Source organism: Nicotiana sylvestris, chromosome 11 (assembly GCF_000393655.2).
Source record: "Nicotiana sylvestris chromosome 11, ASM39365v2, whole genome shotgun sequence".
NCBI classification, from domain to species: domain Eukaryota; kingdom Viridiplantae; phylum Streptophyta; class Magnoliopsida; order Solanales; family Solanaceae; genus Nicotiana; species Nicotiana sylvestris.
Window position 1 is genome coordinate 49,090,064 of NC_091067.1, and position 21,223 is coordinate 49,111,286.

At 37.9% G+C, this 21,223-nt stretch overlaps 1 protein-coding gene across 2 annotated transcripts in view; it reads left to right on the plus strand.

Annotated features, from left to right (window-relative positions):
• Positions 1 to 5,246: 5,246 nt before the first annotated feature.
• LOC104217038 (DNA ligase 4) overlaps positions 5,247 to 21,223 on the plus strand; it is a 50,464-nt gene continuing 34,487 nt past the window's right edge. For both annotated transcript variants that reach the window (XM_009767190.2, XM_070163134.1), the window contains exons 1-2: positions 5,247 to 5,767; positions 7,739 to 7,830. In XM_009767190.2, the coding sequence (XP_009765492.1) occupies positions 5,393 to 5,767; positions 7,739 to 7,830 (467 nt within the window). In that variant the 5' untranslated portion in view covers positions 5,247 to 5,392. The remainder of the gene's footprint in view (positions 5,768 to 7,738; positions 7,831 to 21,223) is intronic.

Below are 21,223 nucleotides of genomic sequence, written 5' to 3' on the forward strand. Positions count from 1 at the left end.
AAATACCTTCTCTTTTTTGATTTTGAAAGTGATAAAAAGAAAACTTTTTTTTTTTAAAAAAAAAACAAAGTAGAAGACAATCTTTTTTTTTCTTTTTTTTTTATATATTTTTTAGAAGAAATTCCGGCGAGGTTTCGTCACTACTCGGACATTGGTTTTTCCAAAAGAAATAATTATCTCCCTACGCTGTTATTTTCCCTTTTATTTTTAGAAACCGGTCAGCATGCGGAACTGAAGCAAATAAATGCGCAAAACAAATAGGATGCAGCAGGATGGTCTTTTCATCTCAGGTTGCCTGTCCTAGACAGACCCAACCCCTGTGTTGAGTCCCCTAAGTCCAATGCAACATGATGCAAACAAGTGTTCCTACTAGGGATTCGGCATGAAGTTTCGTTATACTAGGTTCACAACCTGGGTATTTGTTCTAGACTGTGTACCCGAGCGGACAACTCGAGTCGAGGAGGGGGCTACGTACCGGGGACCCGCGAGATCGTCCGGCTTTGTAACTTGTCCGACCTCTTTCTTATTTCAGGTATTGACACTAACAGAATAGGGAGTCTCGACCAGCGAGCTTCTCCCCGGAGGTAAGAAGAGAAAGGTTTCGGCACAGTTTATATACAGTTCAGATAATATCAAAGCGGTAAAAGACAACATTTAGCACGTTATGCAAAAACATGTAATAAAGATCAGATAATAAAGCCAAATATAACAATTATTCTAAGCTTGAATTCTTGAACCCTGAACCAGAGATTCTGGGTTCGTAATCCCCAGCAGAGTCGCCAGAGCTGTCACACCTCCTTTTTGCGCGCCCGGCCCCGAAGGGTTAAATGCGAGAGGGGAGTTTTTCCAATTTAAGTGACAATATTCGAAATGAGATTATTTATTTAATTCAGAGTCGCCACTTGGGAAATGTTTGGTTTTTGGTGTCCCAAGTCACCGGTTTATCTTGAATCCCAAATCGAGGAAATTTTCGACTTTTCCAAATGAAGTCTGCGAACCAGAAATTCTAAGTAAGGAATTTTGTTGACCCGAGGGAAGGTGTTAGGCACCCTCGAATCCCGTGGTTCTAGCACGGTCGCTTAAATTGTTATAATGGCTAAATATCTGATTTAAATACATGTTATGACTTACGTGCTTTTATTAAGTTTAAACCGCTTTTATTATTATCATTTATTTTTATAGAATTGCAACGTCGTGAAAATGTATCTCGAACTACGTCGCAATCAATGCACCCGTAATTGTTAAACACACTTCGACTCCGTTGAGATTTGGATTCGGGTCACATCAATGCGCACCCAAGTTTAAGAATGTAATCTAATCGAGCCGCGCCTAAAGAGTTTAACGCATTATTATTTTTGGAGAAGGCCATGAAATTCGCTAAACAGCCTATCCTGAATTCTAGATATTTATTATGGTTAATCATTGAGGGCCCCGCAATTTGCATTTTTTATTTAGCGAGGCTCGTCTCATTATTTTAGAAGAGGATATCCTAAAGTGACTACATTTCTATTATGTTTGTTTCCAGAAATAGAAGAAAGAAAATGTATGCTAATTGAAGTATATGCTTTGGCCTAAACCGGACTCTTATCAATTTCTGATTAATTACTTATAAAGTGAAAAGACGTCATACCTTACGAAAATGCTTTGGTTGAACAAAGAAATTACATATGAGATTGATGAAATGCAATACTTAATCCGACAACATCCTTAAGTTGAATCTAAATCAAATTGCTTAAACAGGATTAATAGAGTTCCTTATTAAAAGATGTTACTGATGATGTTCAAAACTAGTCCTATAAACTGCCTAAAGAAATCGAAACTGGATGATTCAAAACTGTATTATATTTGGCTAGATTTAACAGCCATTTGCCCCTACCTATTCAAGCATGCTAAAAGAATGAGTTTAAGTTTAACAATTGTATAAATAGTGTCACATTCCATGGATTGTATTTACATCCTGTATGCTACTAAACGAATCAAATACCGTAGTTTCAGATTAACATAAACTTTACTTAAGTACAAACTTACTAATGTATTCTCTATTAGCTATAAACTAAAATTTACACAACTTAACAACATTTATGAAAAGACAGTCAGTAAATAACAGGTGATTATAACTCCTTCAAATCTTTCTATTCATGCTTTTCAATGTTACAATCAGCTACACCAATGTGAGACTCGAGATGTGTACCTGAAAATACTGAAAATGCAAAGGAGAAGAGGAAGAAGATAGGGAAATCAGCAGCAGCAAGAAACAGAATAGCAGTAGCAGCAGGACACAGAATAGCAGCAGCAACAGGTAACAGAATAGCAGCAACAACAACACACGAAACAATTGGAGTGGGATCAAGACCCCAACTAGACCAAGTCCCCGAGTAAAACAACAACAACCAGTAGACTCAGTTGGGATTTGGAAGAAATCAGTATTGCACAAACAGGTCAAGACCAGTGAAATCAAGACAGCAATCAAAAAATGTAATTTCTAATTCTGCCTGTCTGTGTTATCAAAGAGAATTCTTTTCCAGTTTTCTGTTTTTTTTTTCCAGAACTTCAACTTTCAATCTCCAAACTAAATTTTCTGTGTGTATTCTCTTTGTCTCTGTCTGTGTGTGTGCATCTATGTCTCTCTTAAGGTCTGTGTGCCTGTCTATGTATATATGTGTATGTATTTTGCTCTCTCTTCTCGGATCTATATGATGTGTTTTCTTATGTCTGTCTGTTCTCCCCAAACTGATGGAAGTTCTTCCTTTCATAAGCCTAAGGTCTGCCCTTTAATAGCCTGTTCATCAATCACCAAACACCCTCCCATGTGCTCTCTTTCTTTTCAGTTTCCACTTACCATTTAAATAAAAACAAACCCCATCACATTCTCTGGCAAACTTACTTTTTAGTAAGGTTTATTATTTCTGAAACTAAAGCAGAGTATGGGCAGCAGAATATAGTCTGACAGCATATGCTGTCAACTATTTTATTCAAAAGCCCTTATGCAGGGCACAGGCTGTGCACAAATGCACCTGTGGTGCACCAATGCACATGTTGTGCACAAGTGCACATGCCCTCCAATTTCAGAACTGTAACTAAACAAAACATTTGATTTTATATTTCTGATTCAAATCAACAATTATAAGTACTAACTCAGTTCCTAATTGATTCAAGCAAATGTGTCCAGAAGCAAATCGATTTGTTATTGTTCAGGCAATTAAAACTAATTGACAACACATGTCGACTCGACTATATTAATCATAACATGTACAATCGTAGCCAAAATCAGACCTTTAATAGTATCACACAAGGGGTTCGGATTGCAATGCTAAAACAGAAATGACCTTGGGAGCTAATTGAATGACCAATTACGAATTCAATTGAACACACAGTTTACACACACACATTATGAAGAAAGATTTGACCGAATACAGAGGTCCGGCCAAGGTGGACAATAGCAGTTCAAAAACACAAAACAAAAACGTTTGGCCATACGGACGGACCTTTAACAACACACAAACATACGAACTGAAATAAAGAAAAGAAAATTAACTCACCTTAAAGCTTTGAAAGAACAAATCAGAAAAAATCCACTAGTGTTTGAACAGACCCTCCTTAAGGCTGAACGAACTTTAATCGAAGTGTTTCTCAGATGAGAAACACTTCGATTAAGGTCCATTAGACCTTAATCTCTTGGTTTAAACGAGATATGGACCAGTGACGAGGAACCCTAAGGTTCCAAAAATTAGATCTGGGATTCATGCTTCCCTGGTCAGATTCGGACCAAACCAAGCATGGTTTGGTCACGAGGGGGGTCTGGTGTGAAACTGGGGTTAAACGGTGCAAGTCAAGTTCCGACTCGAATCTTCAAACGAAGATTCGAGAAGGTGGGAAGGGATTCGAGCTAAGTGGTTAAAAGATCCAGGTTCAGGATGGCAAGGGGGTTCTATGGTGTTAAGGGTGTGGTCACCGGCGTCCATGCCGCCGGCTTTCATGGTGAAGAATATAGGGGCGGCTAGGGTTTGGAGGCCTGAGGTCTGATGAAGACGACCTAAGGCAGGGGGGGTTTGGACTAGGGCGCGAGGTGAGAGATCTTGGTTTATATAGTTAGTGGATAGATGGATCCTGGTGGATGAGACACGATGAAGGGCCAGGATCCTTCAACTAACGGGGAACAGTGTCGTTTCAAGGGTAAAGGGTTGAGGTCGGTCCGGGTGAGACGGGTCGGGTCTGTTAGTGGGTACGGGGTTCTCAGATCAGCCTGGATTAAAATGGCGTCGTTTGGACGTTCTTGAAGTAGGCTGGTCATGGACCGGGCAAGCACGAGTTTTGGGCTGAGTTTGTTTGGGCCAATTTGTTTAAAATTGGACTGGCCCAAGTCCGAGAGTTCTTTCTTCTCTTTATTATTATTATTATTATTATTTTTTGAATTAATTTAACACATAATACCATGTAAAACCATAAACAACATTTTACATTAATTATACTAACATCACTTAATGACAGAAATAAAAATGAAAGATGCACATTATTTATTTATTTATTTATTGAATAAAATAAACACGGACGGGATTACAGATAACTAACGAATATGCCACACAAAAATCCAAAACCTGTACAACAGGACCATTTGTCACATTTTTTTTATTTCTTTTGGAGCGATTGTCGCGCGAAACAAAAATCACGTGCTCACAATATACCATAATAGTATCCTTCGACTGCTATTTGTGGAATCATCTAGGTGCTATTATGCAAAGTTAAAGTCATGGTTATAGTAACACTATACTGTTATAGTATACAATATAATATAATAGTATTCCGTAATAAATAAGTCATTTTGACTTTATTTTTAATTTTTTCAACTAGGACCTTGCAAATGTTTTCTTAAATGATATTTTTGATGGAGTTCCCTGAAAATAATATTCATTGTATAAGAAGTAGGTGTTAGAAGACATAAAATAGTAATATGAAAAAAAAGAAATTAAAAAAATAAATAAATGAAATTAGAAAAGGAACAGGAAATTAAAAAATAAAGAAAACGAAAGAAAAATAAAAAGAAACAAGCCAGATTGAGTATAAAATCATATTATGATTAATAAAGAAAATAAAGAATAATATAATTCTGGAAAAATATATGAAAAGAAAAAAGTAAAAAGAAAGAAAAATCAGAAAAAATAAAAGGAGAAAAGAAAGAAAAGAAAAAAAGCAAAGAAGTAAAAAGGAAAATGAGAACAAAAGAAATAATTACCCACTGCAATGGAAGGGTAATTAGTTTGGTGGGTAGAAAGGCCAATGGGTATAAAACTCCCTAAAAAAATATGAATTTCGAGTTAAATTCATTCCCAGCAAATTTGTCGAGTACGCTTCAATTCGAACTGTTCGAAATTGGCACCCAAAACCCCCCAAGAAAATGGCGACTTCCGCCGTAGATGGTGGTGGTAGTAGTATTGGCGGAGAAGACATAAAGTTCAGCGTAATGGTTAGCCTATTCCAGTGGATACAGAAGAGCAAATCATCAGCTCAGAAGCGGTCCAAGTTCCGGAAGTTTCTAGACGCCTTCTGCAGGAAGCCTCAGGACAATTTCGCTGCTATGCGGCTCATTCTTCCTGGTCTCGACCGAGAGCGTGGCTCTTATGGACTCAAAGAGCACGTGCTTGCCACGTGCCTCATTGATGCCCTTGCCATGTCCCGTGACTCCGATGATGCCCGACGGCTCCTCAACTGGCGTAAAGGCGGCCCCAAAACTGGCTCCAATGCCGGAAACTTCTCTCTTGTCGCTGCCGAGGTAAATTCTTCTTCGCTATTTGGAGGTAAATTTACAGATTGATTCTTGTATGGTTTTAAACGGTAGGCTTGCACTAATTTGGTGGTAGCGCTAGAGAAGGTTTTACTCTTTACGTACTCGAGTCTGAAATGATCAAAGCTGTCCCTTCAATCATTGCACGTGACCCAAAACCACCTCGGTCACTCAGCCTCACACACTTGACTCTTATATTCCTATAAACATAACAGATTTTCCCTGTTATTATCTCTCTACATTTATTTATGCTGCTAGTTCAGTCATCACATTCCCTTCTTCTTAGAGATTGACCTTGTCCTTAAGATCTTTGCTGGTCCTGAAACTCAAGGAACTGCTGTTTGATGTAGCTCCAATCTTCCCAAATTGTTTATTTTTGGAGCTAAGTTTTCCCAACTAATCAGCTCCTTGATAGCTAGACCACTATTTTCCGTAACCATTTATATCTTTAAAATGACCTAGTGTTGAATGAGAACCTGACCTTCTGGACTGGAGGTGGAAGTTGATACTGAGGGCTCACATCAGCGGTCTAATATGTTTGATAGCTGTGTTGTTATTGTTTTTGTTTATTATTGTAGTTATAACATTATTACTGCAGTGATAATACAACATTATTATGTTTTCCCCTGAGTTTGTCATGTTGTTGATGTTTCTGGTTAACCTTTTCTCTTCTTAAGAAAACTGCAAGATGTAATATACGCATAGATAAGTACACATTTATAATTGCCACTTGTGAATAGGTCCTCAAGCACAAACATGGAATGACCTCTGCCGGGCCAGCAAATAAGAACTAAGACCCCATTTATTTTTATTAAGATTAAGACAATTGAATTTGAATAGGCATTTGAATATTTAGATGTTTATTATTATTTAGACGTCTGAATCTGAATACAAATTTAAATATTAAGATGTTATATTAAGGTCTGAATATTAAATAATTAAGACTGCATCTGAATGTTAGAAGTTTGTCTTTCTTCAAAATTAATAAGTTTAAAATTCAAATAAAATTCTAATTAATCTAATACTATATCAGCTAAATATTACAAAAATTAAAATTTATACGGTGGTCCGTGCGATGGTGGTTATGATTAGTAGCTAGTGGTGATGGTAACTGACAGTAGTGGTTGGTGGTGGTAGTTGGTGAGGGCAATTGATAATTATGGTGGATGATGGTGATAGATGATTGGTGACGAATAATAGCGGTGATTGATGGTGGTTGTGATATTGATGGTTGGTTGTGATGATTATTGACGGTGGCCAGTGGCTCTGACAGCTGACTGCGGCGATTGGTGGTGGTAGTGGTTGTGGTTGAGATTGGCGGTGGTAGTTGAAAGTGATGGGCAACAATGGCGGTGAGTAGCAGTGTAAATGGATGGAATAGTGGTGAAATGCCTTATTTGCAAAAATTCGAACCAATAGCATCTTAATAATATTAAGACTTTGTTATAAGTCTTTATCATTCAAATTTATTTAGATGCATTAAGTAGTTGCAAGAGGAAAAAACATATGCACTTAATGATAGAGATTTGAATGATTAAGATTTCGACCTAAAAAACAAACACTTAATAACTAAGATTTGAATGATTAAGTGCAAAAAAATGAGACCTAAATGACTTCTGAAGCATCCTATTAATACTCAAGAACAAGCTAAAATAACAGGAAACAGATACTAATTAACACATTATAAGCACTTACCTTTTCATGAGTTTTTTTTGCTGTTATTACAACTTCTTTTTGTAAGATCCATTAGCAACCGTGTTGTTATTGTTATTTTTTTATCGAAATTATTGTTGCACTTGTTATTACATTATCACTATGGTGATAATACAACTTTATTATTTTTTCCCCTCAGATCGTTATGTTGCAAATGTTCTTGGTTTACTTTTTCTTCTTCAGAATGCTAAAAGTTGTGACATATATATGGATAAGTAGCCACATTAAAATGCCACTTGTGAATAGGTCCTCCAACGTAGACAGGGAATGGCCTCTGCTGGGCTAACAATTAAGGAACTAAATGAATTCCTTGATCACTTGGCGTCCAGTGAAAACAGGTGAAGTTTCCATATTTGTTTATATCTTTATCATTGTGATTTCCATACTTATAGCCTACCAGTTTCTGTATATCTTTATCCTCCTGATTTCTGTAGTTATACATTAAGAAGCTGTCTTTACCTCAAATATATTCTTCCTTGAGCAATGTATGGTTATAACTAGCAGTTTTAGTATGAATCTTTGGCCTCAAAATAGGTAGATATGTCTAATCCTAGTTGAGCTGTGGTAGAAGTTCTTCAAATTTATCGGATTTGATTCCTAACATGAACCGAAGTATGTCCTTAAAAAAAAGAATTGATCTACTACTTGGATTTGACCACGGTTGTCAGAGTGATAAGAAGATAGCTGAGGTGTTATCAGAAGTTAGAAGGGATGTCTATATTATGTCCTTATCTTTTGCAACCCAATTTTATGGCCTCTTAATGTAAATTATGCGTTCTTATGTCAATTTCTTTTGTCGGGGGAGGGGAAAATGGGAAGTTGAGCTGTAGATATTGCTCTTTTGCTGTTCTGCTTGTTGTATTTATCTTAAAAGTTGCTATTTCTTTGTAGTACCATCTGGTTACATCTCACCCATGTTATTGTTGCAAGTGTCCATGTTATTCTTGTTTTCGTTTAATTGGATTTGGATGTCCCGCTAGCCTTTTGGTGTGGGAAAGCAAAAGAAAAAATACTTTAAAATCTCAATAATAACCTTAATATATAGTATAGTATAGTGATAAATGGATTGCATAATACCATTGCTTCTGTTTCCACTTCTCATTTTGTTTCTATTCTATTATGTTGTGCAGCAAAATCAGAGTAAACTTTAGGATCTTTTAGTTGACAGATGGCAATTAGGTAGTATTTTACTATTTTTAGTAGTGAGATACTATGCTTTTTTGGTTGATAAATAGTAGCGAGATACTATACTAACGGGCTGATTATATTCTCGGTGAAGGAATTGTTGGATATTTATCTTTTTTTCTTATCGAAAGTTGTTGGATATCTTATCTTAGGTTTGGCTCATTGGACTCAAGGTGGGACTGGGGTATGGCCTTGTTTTTCTTTAGATGATAAGTCAATACAAAACTGGGTAAAATGGAGTTACAAAAGAAAAAGAACGGTACGGGCAATCTCTGTCCCAGAAGTAAAAGGACTCTAATAAAATATTGAGGTTGCTTTGGTGGGATTTTACATTCCCACTTAGCACCAAGTTGTGTGTGTGTGGGGGTGGGGGGAACAAGTCCTAGGCCATAATTTTAAAATGGGGGATAGTCCTAATTTACTCCACTTTGCTCTGGACAAGAACTCCTCAATTGCTCAAAACAGAACTAGCAATACCTGGGATGTGCACTTTAGAAGAGCGACTCAAGACCGGGAGATTGAAAGCTTGATGGAAATGATAGCCAAAGTAGAGGCTTACGATATTGATGGGAATTATTAAAGATCTTGGGGCAGCCCAAAATGTTAATTATTACAAAGCCCCAAAAAAGAAGGCCCATTCCAAGTCTAAGGCAACTAAGCCCACATTTATTTAGAAGTGGAATGCTAAAGGGCTCTTGCCAGACCTCGGTAAACAACTGCGTGGTAAAACCTTCTTCTACAACTATTTCTCAACAGACCCAAAACACAATAACAATCTCTGAAACAACTCCTCATGCTGAAAACTTGGATACGCACTCGGAAGCTGATGATGAGACCGATTATGATGCATAATCTTTTATCAACAATCTCAAGGGTCTCTCCCATTGTTTATGTTGGTCTGATATGGCTTTAACAACAATTGTGTGCTCAGACACCGATTTTTAGTGAATCTCTTCCTCTATCTTGGCACGAAGGAGAACAACTGGAATTGCAAGGAATCCAGCAGGGTATTCAACAACCCACTACAGTTGAATCCTCGAAGTGGACAAAGTTAGTTATGGGGAAAGCATGCAAGGCTTTTGGGATCAATATAGCAAGGTTCGAACATGGAATTTTTGACCTAATCATGAGAATGGACTAGAAGAAGCAGGTTCAACTACAACATTGGGATTCACATTCTTCATCTAGCTGGAAGGGGAAAGGGAAGAAAAAAAGGGAGAATGAGGTTCAAAACTTGATATCTGGCATCAATTATGATAGGAGGAATAGAAGGGATAGGGGCCGGCACGGAAAAATTATATTCAGATGAGAGTGAAAATTCTTAGCTGGAACATTAGGGGTCTCAATGATAGAGTAAAAGGAGTACTATCACTTCATTTGTTAGGAAACAGAAAGCTGACATTTTGTGTCTCCAAGAAACAAAAATGGACAACTTACCATCTAGTTTAATTTATCAGATTTGGGGGAATAGGTGGGCTGATTGGGTAGAATTGAAGGTTAGTGACGCTAGAGGGGGTATTATCATTGTATGGGATAAGAGAGTCTGGAGACGTATTGACTCTCATCAGGTTTACTACACAATCACTTGCTTCCTTGAAAGTTTACAGAAGGACTTCAGGTGGGGTTTTACAGGAGTCTATGTCCCTCATTCTAATGCAGAAAGGAAGGGCTTCTGGCAAGAATTAGGTTTATAAGAGGAATTTGGAGTGATCAATAGGTGGTCGGAGGGGACTTCAATGCGCATATATGAATCAGAGAGGCTAAACTGCACTAGAAGGACCAACGCTATGAGGAACAACAACAACAACAATAACAACAACCACCCAGTATAATCCCACAAGTGGGGTAAAGCTATGAGGAACTTTTCAGAAATTATTGAAGACCTTCGGCTAATGGATTTACCTTTACAAGGGGCACAATATACTTGGTCAAGAGGGGAGGACACTTTACAAGCCTCAAGAATTGATAGGTTCCTTGTCTCTGCAGAGTGGAATGAATGTTTTAAAGCAATCAAACAACTGGCTTTACCAAAAGTCATATCGGATCATAAACCTTTGTTGCTTGAAAGTGGTGTTTGGGGCTCAACACCATCCTATTTTAAATTTGAGAATATATGGCTACAAAAAGAGGGGTTCATTGATATGATCAAAGGATGGTGGCAGAATTATGCTATTGGTGGCAGTGCAGACTTTGTGTTCATACAGAAGTTGAGAAACTTGAAAAAGGACCTCGGAACAAAGAAGTGTATGGTATGCTTGATACAAGGAGACACAGGGCTCTAGATGAACTTGCAACATTAGAGCATGCAACAGAAACTAGAATTCCAAATCATTTCGAAAAGCAAAGGTTCCTGAATCTGAAAATAGAGTTGGAGGAAATTGCTAAAGCTGAAGAAACTTCATGGAGACAAATCACGATGCTTGTGGTTAAAGGAAGGGGACAGGAAAACAAAATACTTTTGGTCATAAGCCAATTCCCACAGGAGATATAATTCAATTGACAAGCTCAAAATTGGCAACGACATCACAGATGAGAAAGAAGTGATCAGGGAGGAGATCCTAAAGTACTATCTGAATCTTCATAAAGAGAATGAAGGGTGGAGATCAACGGTCAGTTTTGAGGATGTAGCTAGACTCTCAGTGGACGAAAGGGAGATGTTAGAAAGAGAATTTGTGGAAGAAGTGCATGCCATCATCTAATCATGTGCTCCTGTCAAAGCCCCAGGACCAGATGGTTTCACTATGGCTTTCTTTCAAAAAGATCAAACCTGATATCATGGTTGCTCTCAATCACTTCCATCAGCACAACTACATTGTGAGAGCATGTAATGCTTCTTTCATTATTGCCTTGATATCTAACAAGAAGGGTGCTATTGAGTTGAGGGATTACATGCCAATTAGTCTTATTGGCCGTGTTTACAAAATTGTTGCCAAGCTATTAGCAGAACGATTGAAGAAGGTAATTGGAAAGTTGGTTTCTATTCATAAGAATGCCTTTATTAAGCAACAACATATAACTCATGCAACTCTTATTGCTAATGAGGTCTTGGGCTGCAGGATTAAAAATGGGGAACCTGGTGTAATGTGCAAGCTAGATATAGAGAAGACATTTAATCAATTAAACTGGTCTTATTTGATATCAATTCTGAGAAGAATGGGGTTTGGTGATAAATGGTTAAAATGGATTAAATACTACTTCTCTACAGTCAAATATTCAGTTCTAATCAACAGAGGTCCTGTGGGTTTCTTCTCCCCACAGAAAGGGATCAAACAAGGGGATCTACTTTCCCCTTTTTTGTTTATATTAGCCTTGAAGAGTTTTAGTCAAATGTTGGAAAAAGGCAAGACAAATGCAATGGATTCACGGTTTCAGTATAGGGTTTCAATGTTGGCACAAATGCAGGAAACACAATCACAATCTCACACCTGTTGTATGCTGACGATACATTGTTATTTTGCGAGGCTGAAAAATCACAGATACAATTTCTAAACCTTACACTACTGCCTTTTGAAGCCTTATCAGGGTTGCATATCAACATGATGAAAAGCATTATTTACCGTTACCCGGTCAATAGAGTGACTAACATTGATGAGTTGGCAGGAATCATGGGGTGTAAAATAGGGACGCTCCCTAGTACATACTTGGGTCTCCCATTGGGAGCCAAATTCAAAAGTTGTGAAATCTAGAATGGAGTTGTAGAAAAATTTGAAAAGAATTTGCTTCATGGAAACCGCATTACCATCCATTGGGGGGGGGGGGACTAACCCTCATCAGGAGTGTACTGGATAGTACACCTACCTACTTCATGTCCTTGTTTCCCATCCCTAGTAAGGTGCTAAAAAAGCTAGATAAAATCAGAAGAGACTTCTTATGGGAAGGAAATAACAGCTTTCACAAATACCATCTGATAAAATAGGAGAAAGTTTTACAACCAAAGTGTAATGGAGGCTTGGGGGTAAGAGATCTTGCAATTCACAACAAAAGTTTGCTAATGAAGTGATTATGGAGGTATGGCACAGGTGAAACAAGCCTCTGGAAGGAGGTGATCAAGGCTAAGCATGGTCCAAAAGACAATTGGAGTACTAAAATTGTCAATGCACCTTACGGAGTTGGGCCTTTGGAATATATCAATAAGTTGGGGAATGAATTTTTCCAGAATGTTCACTTCAAGCCAGGCAATGGAGCTCACATCAGGTTTTGGAAGGACAAATGGCTCAACAATAATGCTCTAATGGAGGACTTCCCTAGCCTATTCAACATTGCACAGGACAAGAGCTCTTCAATTGCTCAAAACATGATAAATAACAATTGGGATGTGCATCTTAGAAGATTTGTTCAAGACAAGGAATTAGAAAGCTTGATGGAACTGTTAGCAAATGTGGAGGCCTATAACATAAATGAAAACACTTCAGACAGGATGAGATGGGGCGGCAAGGGTAATTTCACTGTTAAAGAATGCTATTCAAAGTTATACTCTCAAATCCAGGTACTTGATGCTTGGCCTTGGAAACTGATATGGAGGACCAAATTTCCTGTTAAGGTCATATGTCTCAATTGGATTGCCTTTCATGAAACTTGTTTAACTCAAGACAACCTTAACAGAAGAGGGTTTTAGTTGGTCAACAACTGTTATCTCTGTAGGAGACACCAGGATACTGTTAACCATCTTTTCCTGCATTGCCCAGTAGCTACTGACATATGGAACATGTTCTTCTGCATTTTTGGGCTAAATTGGGTAACGCCACAAAACATAAGAGAGCTTATATGAGTTGGAGTCTTTGGAAAGTTGATAAGGCCATCAAGAAAATCTGGCTTATGATCCCTGCAACTATTTTTTGGTGTCTTTGAAATGAGAGGAATAGAAGATGTTTTGATGACATTTCAACTCCAAACCACTCTCTTAAAACCTTATGTTTACTCAATCTTTTTTGCTGGACAAAGATGTCCCCAGTAATTAGTACTGACCATTTTTTGGAATTTGTTAGCTCTCTTGTTCTAGATTGAGACATTGTATTGGGGCATACAATGCACTTCTGTATTTTTGTTATTTTGTGATTATGTATCATGTAATCTTGCATCTCCTTGATGCCTTTTTTAACGAAACACATTACTTCATCCAAAAAAATATCACACTTATCTCTACACAAACGTAAAAGTGAATAACTTGAAAAAAAAAGACCCCTGTCAAGCAGCAAACCTAATATAACTACAATTAAGCCTCGATACCAACTATTCTTTTTTTTTTTTTTTGGCTTAATCCGGTGGTTATGCATTTGCTTTGACATTTTGAATTATTTAACGTTCATGTTTTTTAATCTTCTAATATTTTCTGCCCTTTCAATGTATTTGTCATGTGGCATGGCAAGCTCCGCCAAAGCAAAAATGCCATGCTTTGAGACTTGTCTTAGATTCATCCATATTGACCAATAGTCTTTACCATCAATCATGGCACATCAGTTGAATTATTGATCAACATTCTTTTTCAATAATGGCTAGTTCTCAAACAAGTTGATCTTGTCAGCTGCATAGGCCAACTTGTTGTATGGAAGAGCGTGAAACTCGGTCTTGTGATCTGACGTAGAATGCAAAAATTGTAGACATGTTGAAATTCATTTTTATCTCTAGCTTTCAAGTTTCTAATATGGTCAAAGCTATTGCTTTTTTATACCAATATTTTAGTTATAGGAGTGCATATTACCAAATTGTTAATGAGGAAGAAGCAGATCTTGTAAAGCCATCATGCTCAAGCATATCAAAAACTTAGTCACATTGTATTCTTATTTTTGATAGGTAAACTTAGACTTGTTGTATTGTTAAACTTTAGGGGGTCATTTGGTTTGAGTGATAAGAGATTATAGTTCCAGGATTAAATTTGGGATTAGTTATCCCACATTTGGTAGGATTTTCACTTCCAGGATTAACAATCTCGGGATAGTTATATCAATATTGTGACATTATTTTTATCCCACATTGAGGGTGGGTGGGTTAACAATCCGAGGATCATTAATCCTGGGATAAGAGACTAAAATGGCACATTTGCCCTTTTCCAAAGTTTTTTTCCAAATTAATTTTAAGAAAGGAAAGGTTAAAATTGAAAATAAAAGTTTATCCCAATTTTTTTTTTGTTGAAAAGGTAACATTTGTATATAAATAATAAGACTACATAGAATATGTGGAGTCATCCATAATTACAAGGTGAAGCGTAGGAGAAGCTCTCCTAATCCTTTTTCTTCTCATAAGGATTCTAATACATCAAAAATAGATTCATGGTTTTCTAAGTATTCTCCTTTACACCAAAAGTAAAAAAGAACTAAACAATTCATTTTCATATTTTGGACATTACTGGATCTATCTTCAAAGCATCTTCGGTTTCTTTCTTTCCAAATTGTCTACCAAATGCAAGCAGGGACAATCTTCCATCTCTGTCTATAACCGGGAAGGTTGCCTTCTATGTTCCAGCAAGCTAGAACTTCACTAATTCTTCTTGGCATAACCCACAAAAATCCCCTCAAGTTGATGAACATCCTACATAGGTTTGAGGTAACCCTACAATGTTGTCTCTGCCTCCTTTCCACATAAGTAGCATCTAGAACAAAATTGGTATCCTCTCTTGACCAAGTTATCCTAGGTTAGAACTGCCTCCTTTGTCAACAACCATGTAAAACAGGCCACTTTATAAGGAATTTTAACCTTCCAAATCAATTTCCATGGCCAACAACCAACCTGATTATTTGAAATATTGAATTCCTTATATACTGCTTTGACGAAGAACTTTCCTTTGCTATTCCCTTGCCATGTAACACCATCTTCAGCATTGGAGGTCCCTTTGAATTGTTCCAAGATCTTGTAGAAATCTGATATCCGATCAATCTCCCAATCATACAGTAATCTCCTGAAGGTAAGACTCCAACCCTGGTTTGACCACACATCTCCTATTGTTGCTTTTTGCTGTTGATTAAGTAGATATATGTCTGGAAAAAGTTGTTTCAGTGAAGCTTGGCCTAGCCAATTATCCTCCCAGAAAGATACTTTCCTACCATTTCCAACTCTGAAGCTTGACTTGTTAATGAGCTTAGGCCACAAGTTTCTAATAGACTTCCACAAACTGACCCCGTAGGGGCTTCTCACATGCTTGGTTGTCCATTTTTCTTCCATACCATACTTTTGTTTGACTACCTCTTTCCATAGGGATTGTTCTTCTGAAGCAAATCTCCATAACCACTTCATCAATAAACTATGATTCTGAATCTTCAAATTCATTCCCAGCCCCCCTTCCTTCTTGTTACAAGTAAGGGAATTCCATCTGACCAAGTGAATTTTCTTCTTATCACTATTTCCTTCCCATAAGAAATTTCTTCTCAAGGCATTTATTCTATTCACCACATTCACTGGGATTGGGAATAAAGACATCATATATGTAGGCATAACATCAAGTACTAAGTTAATCAAAATTAATCTTCCTCCCATAGAAAGGTATTGGCTCTTCCAATTAGCTAGCTTCTTCTCACATTTCTCTAAGACCCCATTCCATATCCCTTTTGACTTGCTTTTAGCCCCCAAAGGCATCCCCAAATATACTGTAGGTAACGACCCAATTTTTCCACCAAGGATTTCAGCCAAATTTTGAAGCTCTGTCACCTCATTAACCGGACAAATAAAGCTTTTATTCCAGTTAATACGCAAACCAGATATGGCCTCAAACAAAATAAAAATGATCCTTAGCATTAGCAAATGTTCTTTATCAGCATCAGAGAATACAAGAGTGTCATCTGCATATTGCAAATGAGAAATCTCCAATTGACTATCTGCCCTGGAGTTTACCCTGAATCCCCTTATCCAATTGTTTGTTTGAGCCGTCTTAACATATTATTCAAGCCTTCCATAGCAATGATGAATAAAAAAAGAGACAGGGGGTCACCCTGCCTTACGCCCCTTTGCGAAGGAAAGAAGCCAGTTGGTGTTCCATTAATTAGAATTGAGAATCTTATCGTACTGATGCAAAACTTAATCCAATGAACCCACCTACCACCAAAACCCAACTTCCTCATGGTGTCAAGCAGAAAGTTCCAAATGATCATATGCCTTTTCAATGTCCAATTTGCATAAGATGCCAGGCTTCTTGCTTAATATCCTTGCATCCACTCATTCGTTGGCAATTAAAATGACATCCATTATTTGCCTACCTTTAATGAAAACCATCTGTTGAGCATCCACCAGCTTATTCACTACTTTCTTAAGTCTCTCTGTCAATAACTTGGAGATGATTTTATAGATGCTACCTATCAAGCTGATACGCCTGAAGTCTTTCAATTCCCTGGCTCCCTCCTTCTTTGGAATCAATGCCACAAAGGTGGCATTGAAACTCTTTTCAAAAATGCCCTGCTCATAGAAGTTTTGAATTGCAGCTATTACTTCCTCGTTCACCACTTCCCAGCATTGAATGAAGAAGGCCATTGAGTATTCATCTGGTCCAGGGGCTTTATCCCCTCCACATGCCTTCACACTATCCCAAATTTCCTGAATACCAAAATGACTTTGGAGCAATTGATTGTCTTCTGGAGTAAGAATAGGATAGTTCCTAAGATTACCTTGTGGTCTCCAAACCTCTTCTTCAGAATATAACTTTTGATAGAAGGTGACGATCTCTTTCTTGATATCACCATGATTCTGTATTAACTCCCCCTGTACTACCAGCTGCTCAATATGATTATATCTCCTATGGGAATTGGCGATTCGGTGGAAAAATTTTGTATTCTTAAACCCTTGCTTCAGCCACAAGGCTCTGGATCTTTGCCTCCAGGCCACCTCCTCATGCTTTGCGATGTCCTCAAACTCCATAGCTAGGGCAGTTTTTGCATAAATTTCCTCTTCATTCAGAGGCCTCTGGTCATGAATCTCCTCCAATTGTGCAAGCTGGTTAAGCACATTTGTTTTCTGCAACTCCAGGTTTCCTTGTAAAGTTTTGCTCCATTCTTTAAGTTTTCCCTTCAAGGCTTTGAGCTTGAAGGCCAAAATAAAGTCAGGACTTCCTTCACAACTAAAGGAATTCCACCAATCTCTAACTCTATCTGTGAATCCATCTGTTTGCAGCCACCAATTTTCAAACTTAAAGTAAGATTTGACTGGATCCCAGTTGCCACATTGAAGCATCAGTGGTGAGTGGTCTGATATTACTCTATGAAGTATTGATTGTTTGATGTTTCTAAATCCTTCATTCCAGATACCAGAAATCTGTCGAGTCTAGCAGCTATATTATGATTGTCACTTTTTCTCCATGTGTAGTTGCCTCCTGCTAATTGCATATCTACTAGTTCCATATCTTCAATAAAATCAGTGAAATCCTTCATCCCTCTTGTAATTCTGTTGCAGTTTTTCTTTTCTGATGGAAATCTCACAGTATTAAAATCTCCACAAACCACCCATGGTCCATCAAATAAACCCCTGGCCCCTGCCAATTCCCACCACACTTCTTCCCTGTCTCTACTGTCATTTGGTGCATACACACTAGATAAGTGCCAAATAAGTTCCTGAGATCTACCAGAAAACTTACATGTGATAGTATGAGACCCCAAACTGCTAATTTCCCCATCCCATACCCTTTTGTCCCACAGAACAACTATACCCCCTCTAGTCCCACTAGCTTCTAATTGTGCAAAATTCCCCCACCTATTGGCTCATAACTCTTTTACAATCTCCCTGATATCCCCTTCTAACTTGGATTCTTGAAAACAAAAAACATCTGCTTTCCAGTTGTTCATCATACTTCTTATCAGAACTCTCTTCCTTTGACGATTTAACCCCATAACATTCCATGATACAATATTTACCTTCATTGTTCACTTATGACAATACATCCCCCCTTACTTCTAGTTCCATTACTCCTGAAATTACTCCCAATTTCCGGCCCCTTTCACTCTTTGAAACCCTTTCTTTTTGGGGTCTCCATCTCCTATAGTTCTGATTTCCTTTTGTTCTCGTCTTTTATTGTCGATTTTTGAAAAGAGCTCCAAAGCTTCTCTTTCACAACCTTGAAAGTTGACACCAAATTCCTTGCTAAGTCTAATAATGTTCTGATGAACCCAGATAGTTGCATCAAATTCTGGATCCTTCTCTTCCTCTAAACTTTGAAGGTTTAGAGGTACTGCTTCTTCAATTGCCCATCCAACAGCTTTCTCCATTTGTTTTGCTTGCATGTGTGTGTTGTAGGTTTCCAGTAGTTCATCTTGTGTACCTCTGTCTTCAAAAAGAGTCATAGCATTGAACTCTTCAATTGGATTCTGTTGATCGTACTCCTTTCCTCCTTCCTGTTCTTTTCTGTTGTTGTCTCCCTCTGAAGACTCTTCTAGGCCTGATTTGATCGTATCTATTTCTTGACTATTTGCCTTTATCTCTTCACTAAAAGGATCGGGCCTGGCCCTAATCCGGGTTCGGAATTATGGACCCTAAAAGAGATCTCCTCCGATACACATTGGGCCAAAATATCTGGGCTCAATGTCCTCTTAATAACCTGTTGTTCCCTATCCGGATTTGGAGTTAAAACTTGTGTCCCTTTCTCACGTGAGCTGTCACGTGTGGTTTTTAAATTCACATTACATGAAAGCTTTGAGCATCCCACGTGCCCCGTCATGTCAGAAATACATTGAGCCCCTCCCCTGGTACTTTGAGTAGCCTCTGTTATCCGAAGGTCCGATTGCCTCCCTCCTCCGTCTTCTCCGATACTGGTACGTACTGGAGCTTCACACCAAATTTGGATCTCCGATATTAAACCTTCAACTCCACCTTCACAGCTTTAGGATCTGAACTGCCATCACCTTTAACTTTTATTCTCGCCCATTTTAGGTGGTTTTTCAGTTCTGTTTCTTCTTCAGTTTGAATCCACCCACCGCAAAAATCCCCAACGTTTTTGAAAACATTATGGGACCACAATTGAAGAGGAAGCCCTACAATTCTGACCCCCACATGATTAATCTTCTCTTCTCTTGGAATAGAGCACACCGTCGGAAACCACCATTGAAGGTTAATTTTATGCTTTTTCCAACTCCAGTCTCCTTTCAGAACGTGGTCAACCACTAATTTAGAAGAAAATTCAAAAAGAAATCGATTGTAGCCCATCTCATAGATGTTGGTGCCGTGAGCCTGCTTCTAGTTGCTACTAACCTAACGACGAATTTCCGATAAGGCAGGGATATCTGTAATTTCTTCTAGCAAGCTACCCACCAAGCTCCTGCTTAGGAGATCATTCTGCATAGTGTTGGAATCTCCAGGAATACTAATGATATCACCTTTCGTTTGGATCGTAGCTTCATTCATCTCTCTGGAGGACCATTTATATCTTCTGGTAGTATCCGAGTACAAAAGACCTTTCTCTGTAATTTTGGGTGCATTTATAACTGTTTGTCTGACTTTGTAATTAATGAATCTTTCAATCTTCAAGGCAATGTCCAGCCATCCAGTATTAAATGCTATCTCCGGGATAATAATGACAGATCTCCTTCTCCCTTGAACACTGATTATGGTTATTTAGCGACCATACGTATTATAATTTCTTGCACAGAAAAACTCAAAAAACTGATCATGAAATTTCCATCTTTTCACGTGGTTCCCTTTAATTTTCGATGCTTCCTTCAAGGCCTCGCAAAGCCACGCCATTGTCTTCCTGCTGAAAGTGGTTCTTCTAATAAGATTTCTGCCGCGCTCCGTCCATTCATACCATTCCTCAGCTCTGGACTCACTTCTGATGATTTCATGACTTAAAACCCACTGCAAAATAAATGATATTAACACCATCTTTATTGGATAGTACTCTTAAACTTATATTGGTAAGGAACTGGTTAAAATCCGGCCACAACACCGGATTTCCCCCTGCAAAAGAGGATGGAACGAAAAGAAAGACTAAGAAGCTTTAGTCTTGGGAAATGTGCCTGGGAGCTATCTTATTATTATCTTGCTGCTGTTGTTTCTTTTTATCCCAATCTAGTGCTGGCAATATGGATAAAAGAAAATAGTTATCCACCCATATTACCCATTAAAAAATGGGTTGGATAATGAATTTTTTAAAACGGGTTGAATATGGATAAAAACCATATTATCCATTTAGAAAATGGATAACCAATGGATAACTAATGTGTTAACTTTTACATTTGTAAAACCTCAAATTAGAGGTTCCTTAAGTTTGGGAGACTAGGAATTCTCCCAAAAGTGATCATACTCAATAAGCCATGGATAATATGGATATCCATATGGATATCCATATTATCCGCCGGTTAACCTGTTTTTCATCTGTATGAAATATGAGTTGGGTCGGATAATTTATCCGTTTTTGCATTACCCGTTTTCGACCCGACTCACCTGTTTGCCACCCCTATCCCAATCTCTCTAGTTTAAACCAAACACAATTTATTTATACCCCGTATATCTCATTTTTAGTCCAATGAACCAAACATCTACCAATAAAAGTATATCCACTAAATAATCCCCTCATTATTATTCCCTGTATTATAATCTCATCATTATTAATTCCCATATCCGACCCGACCCGCCTGTTTG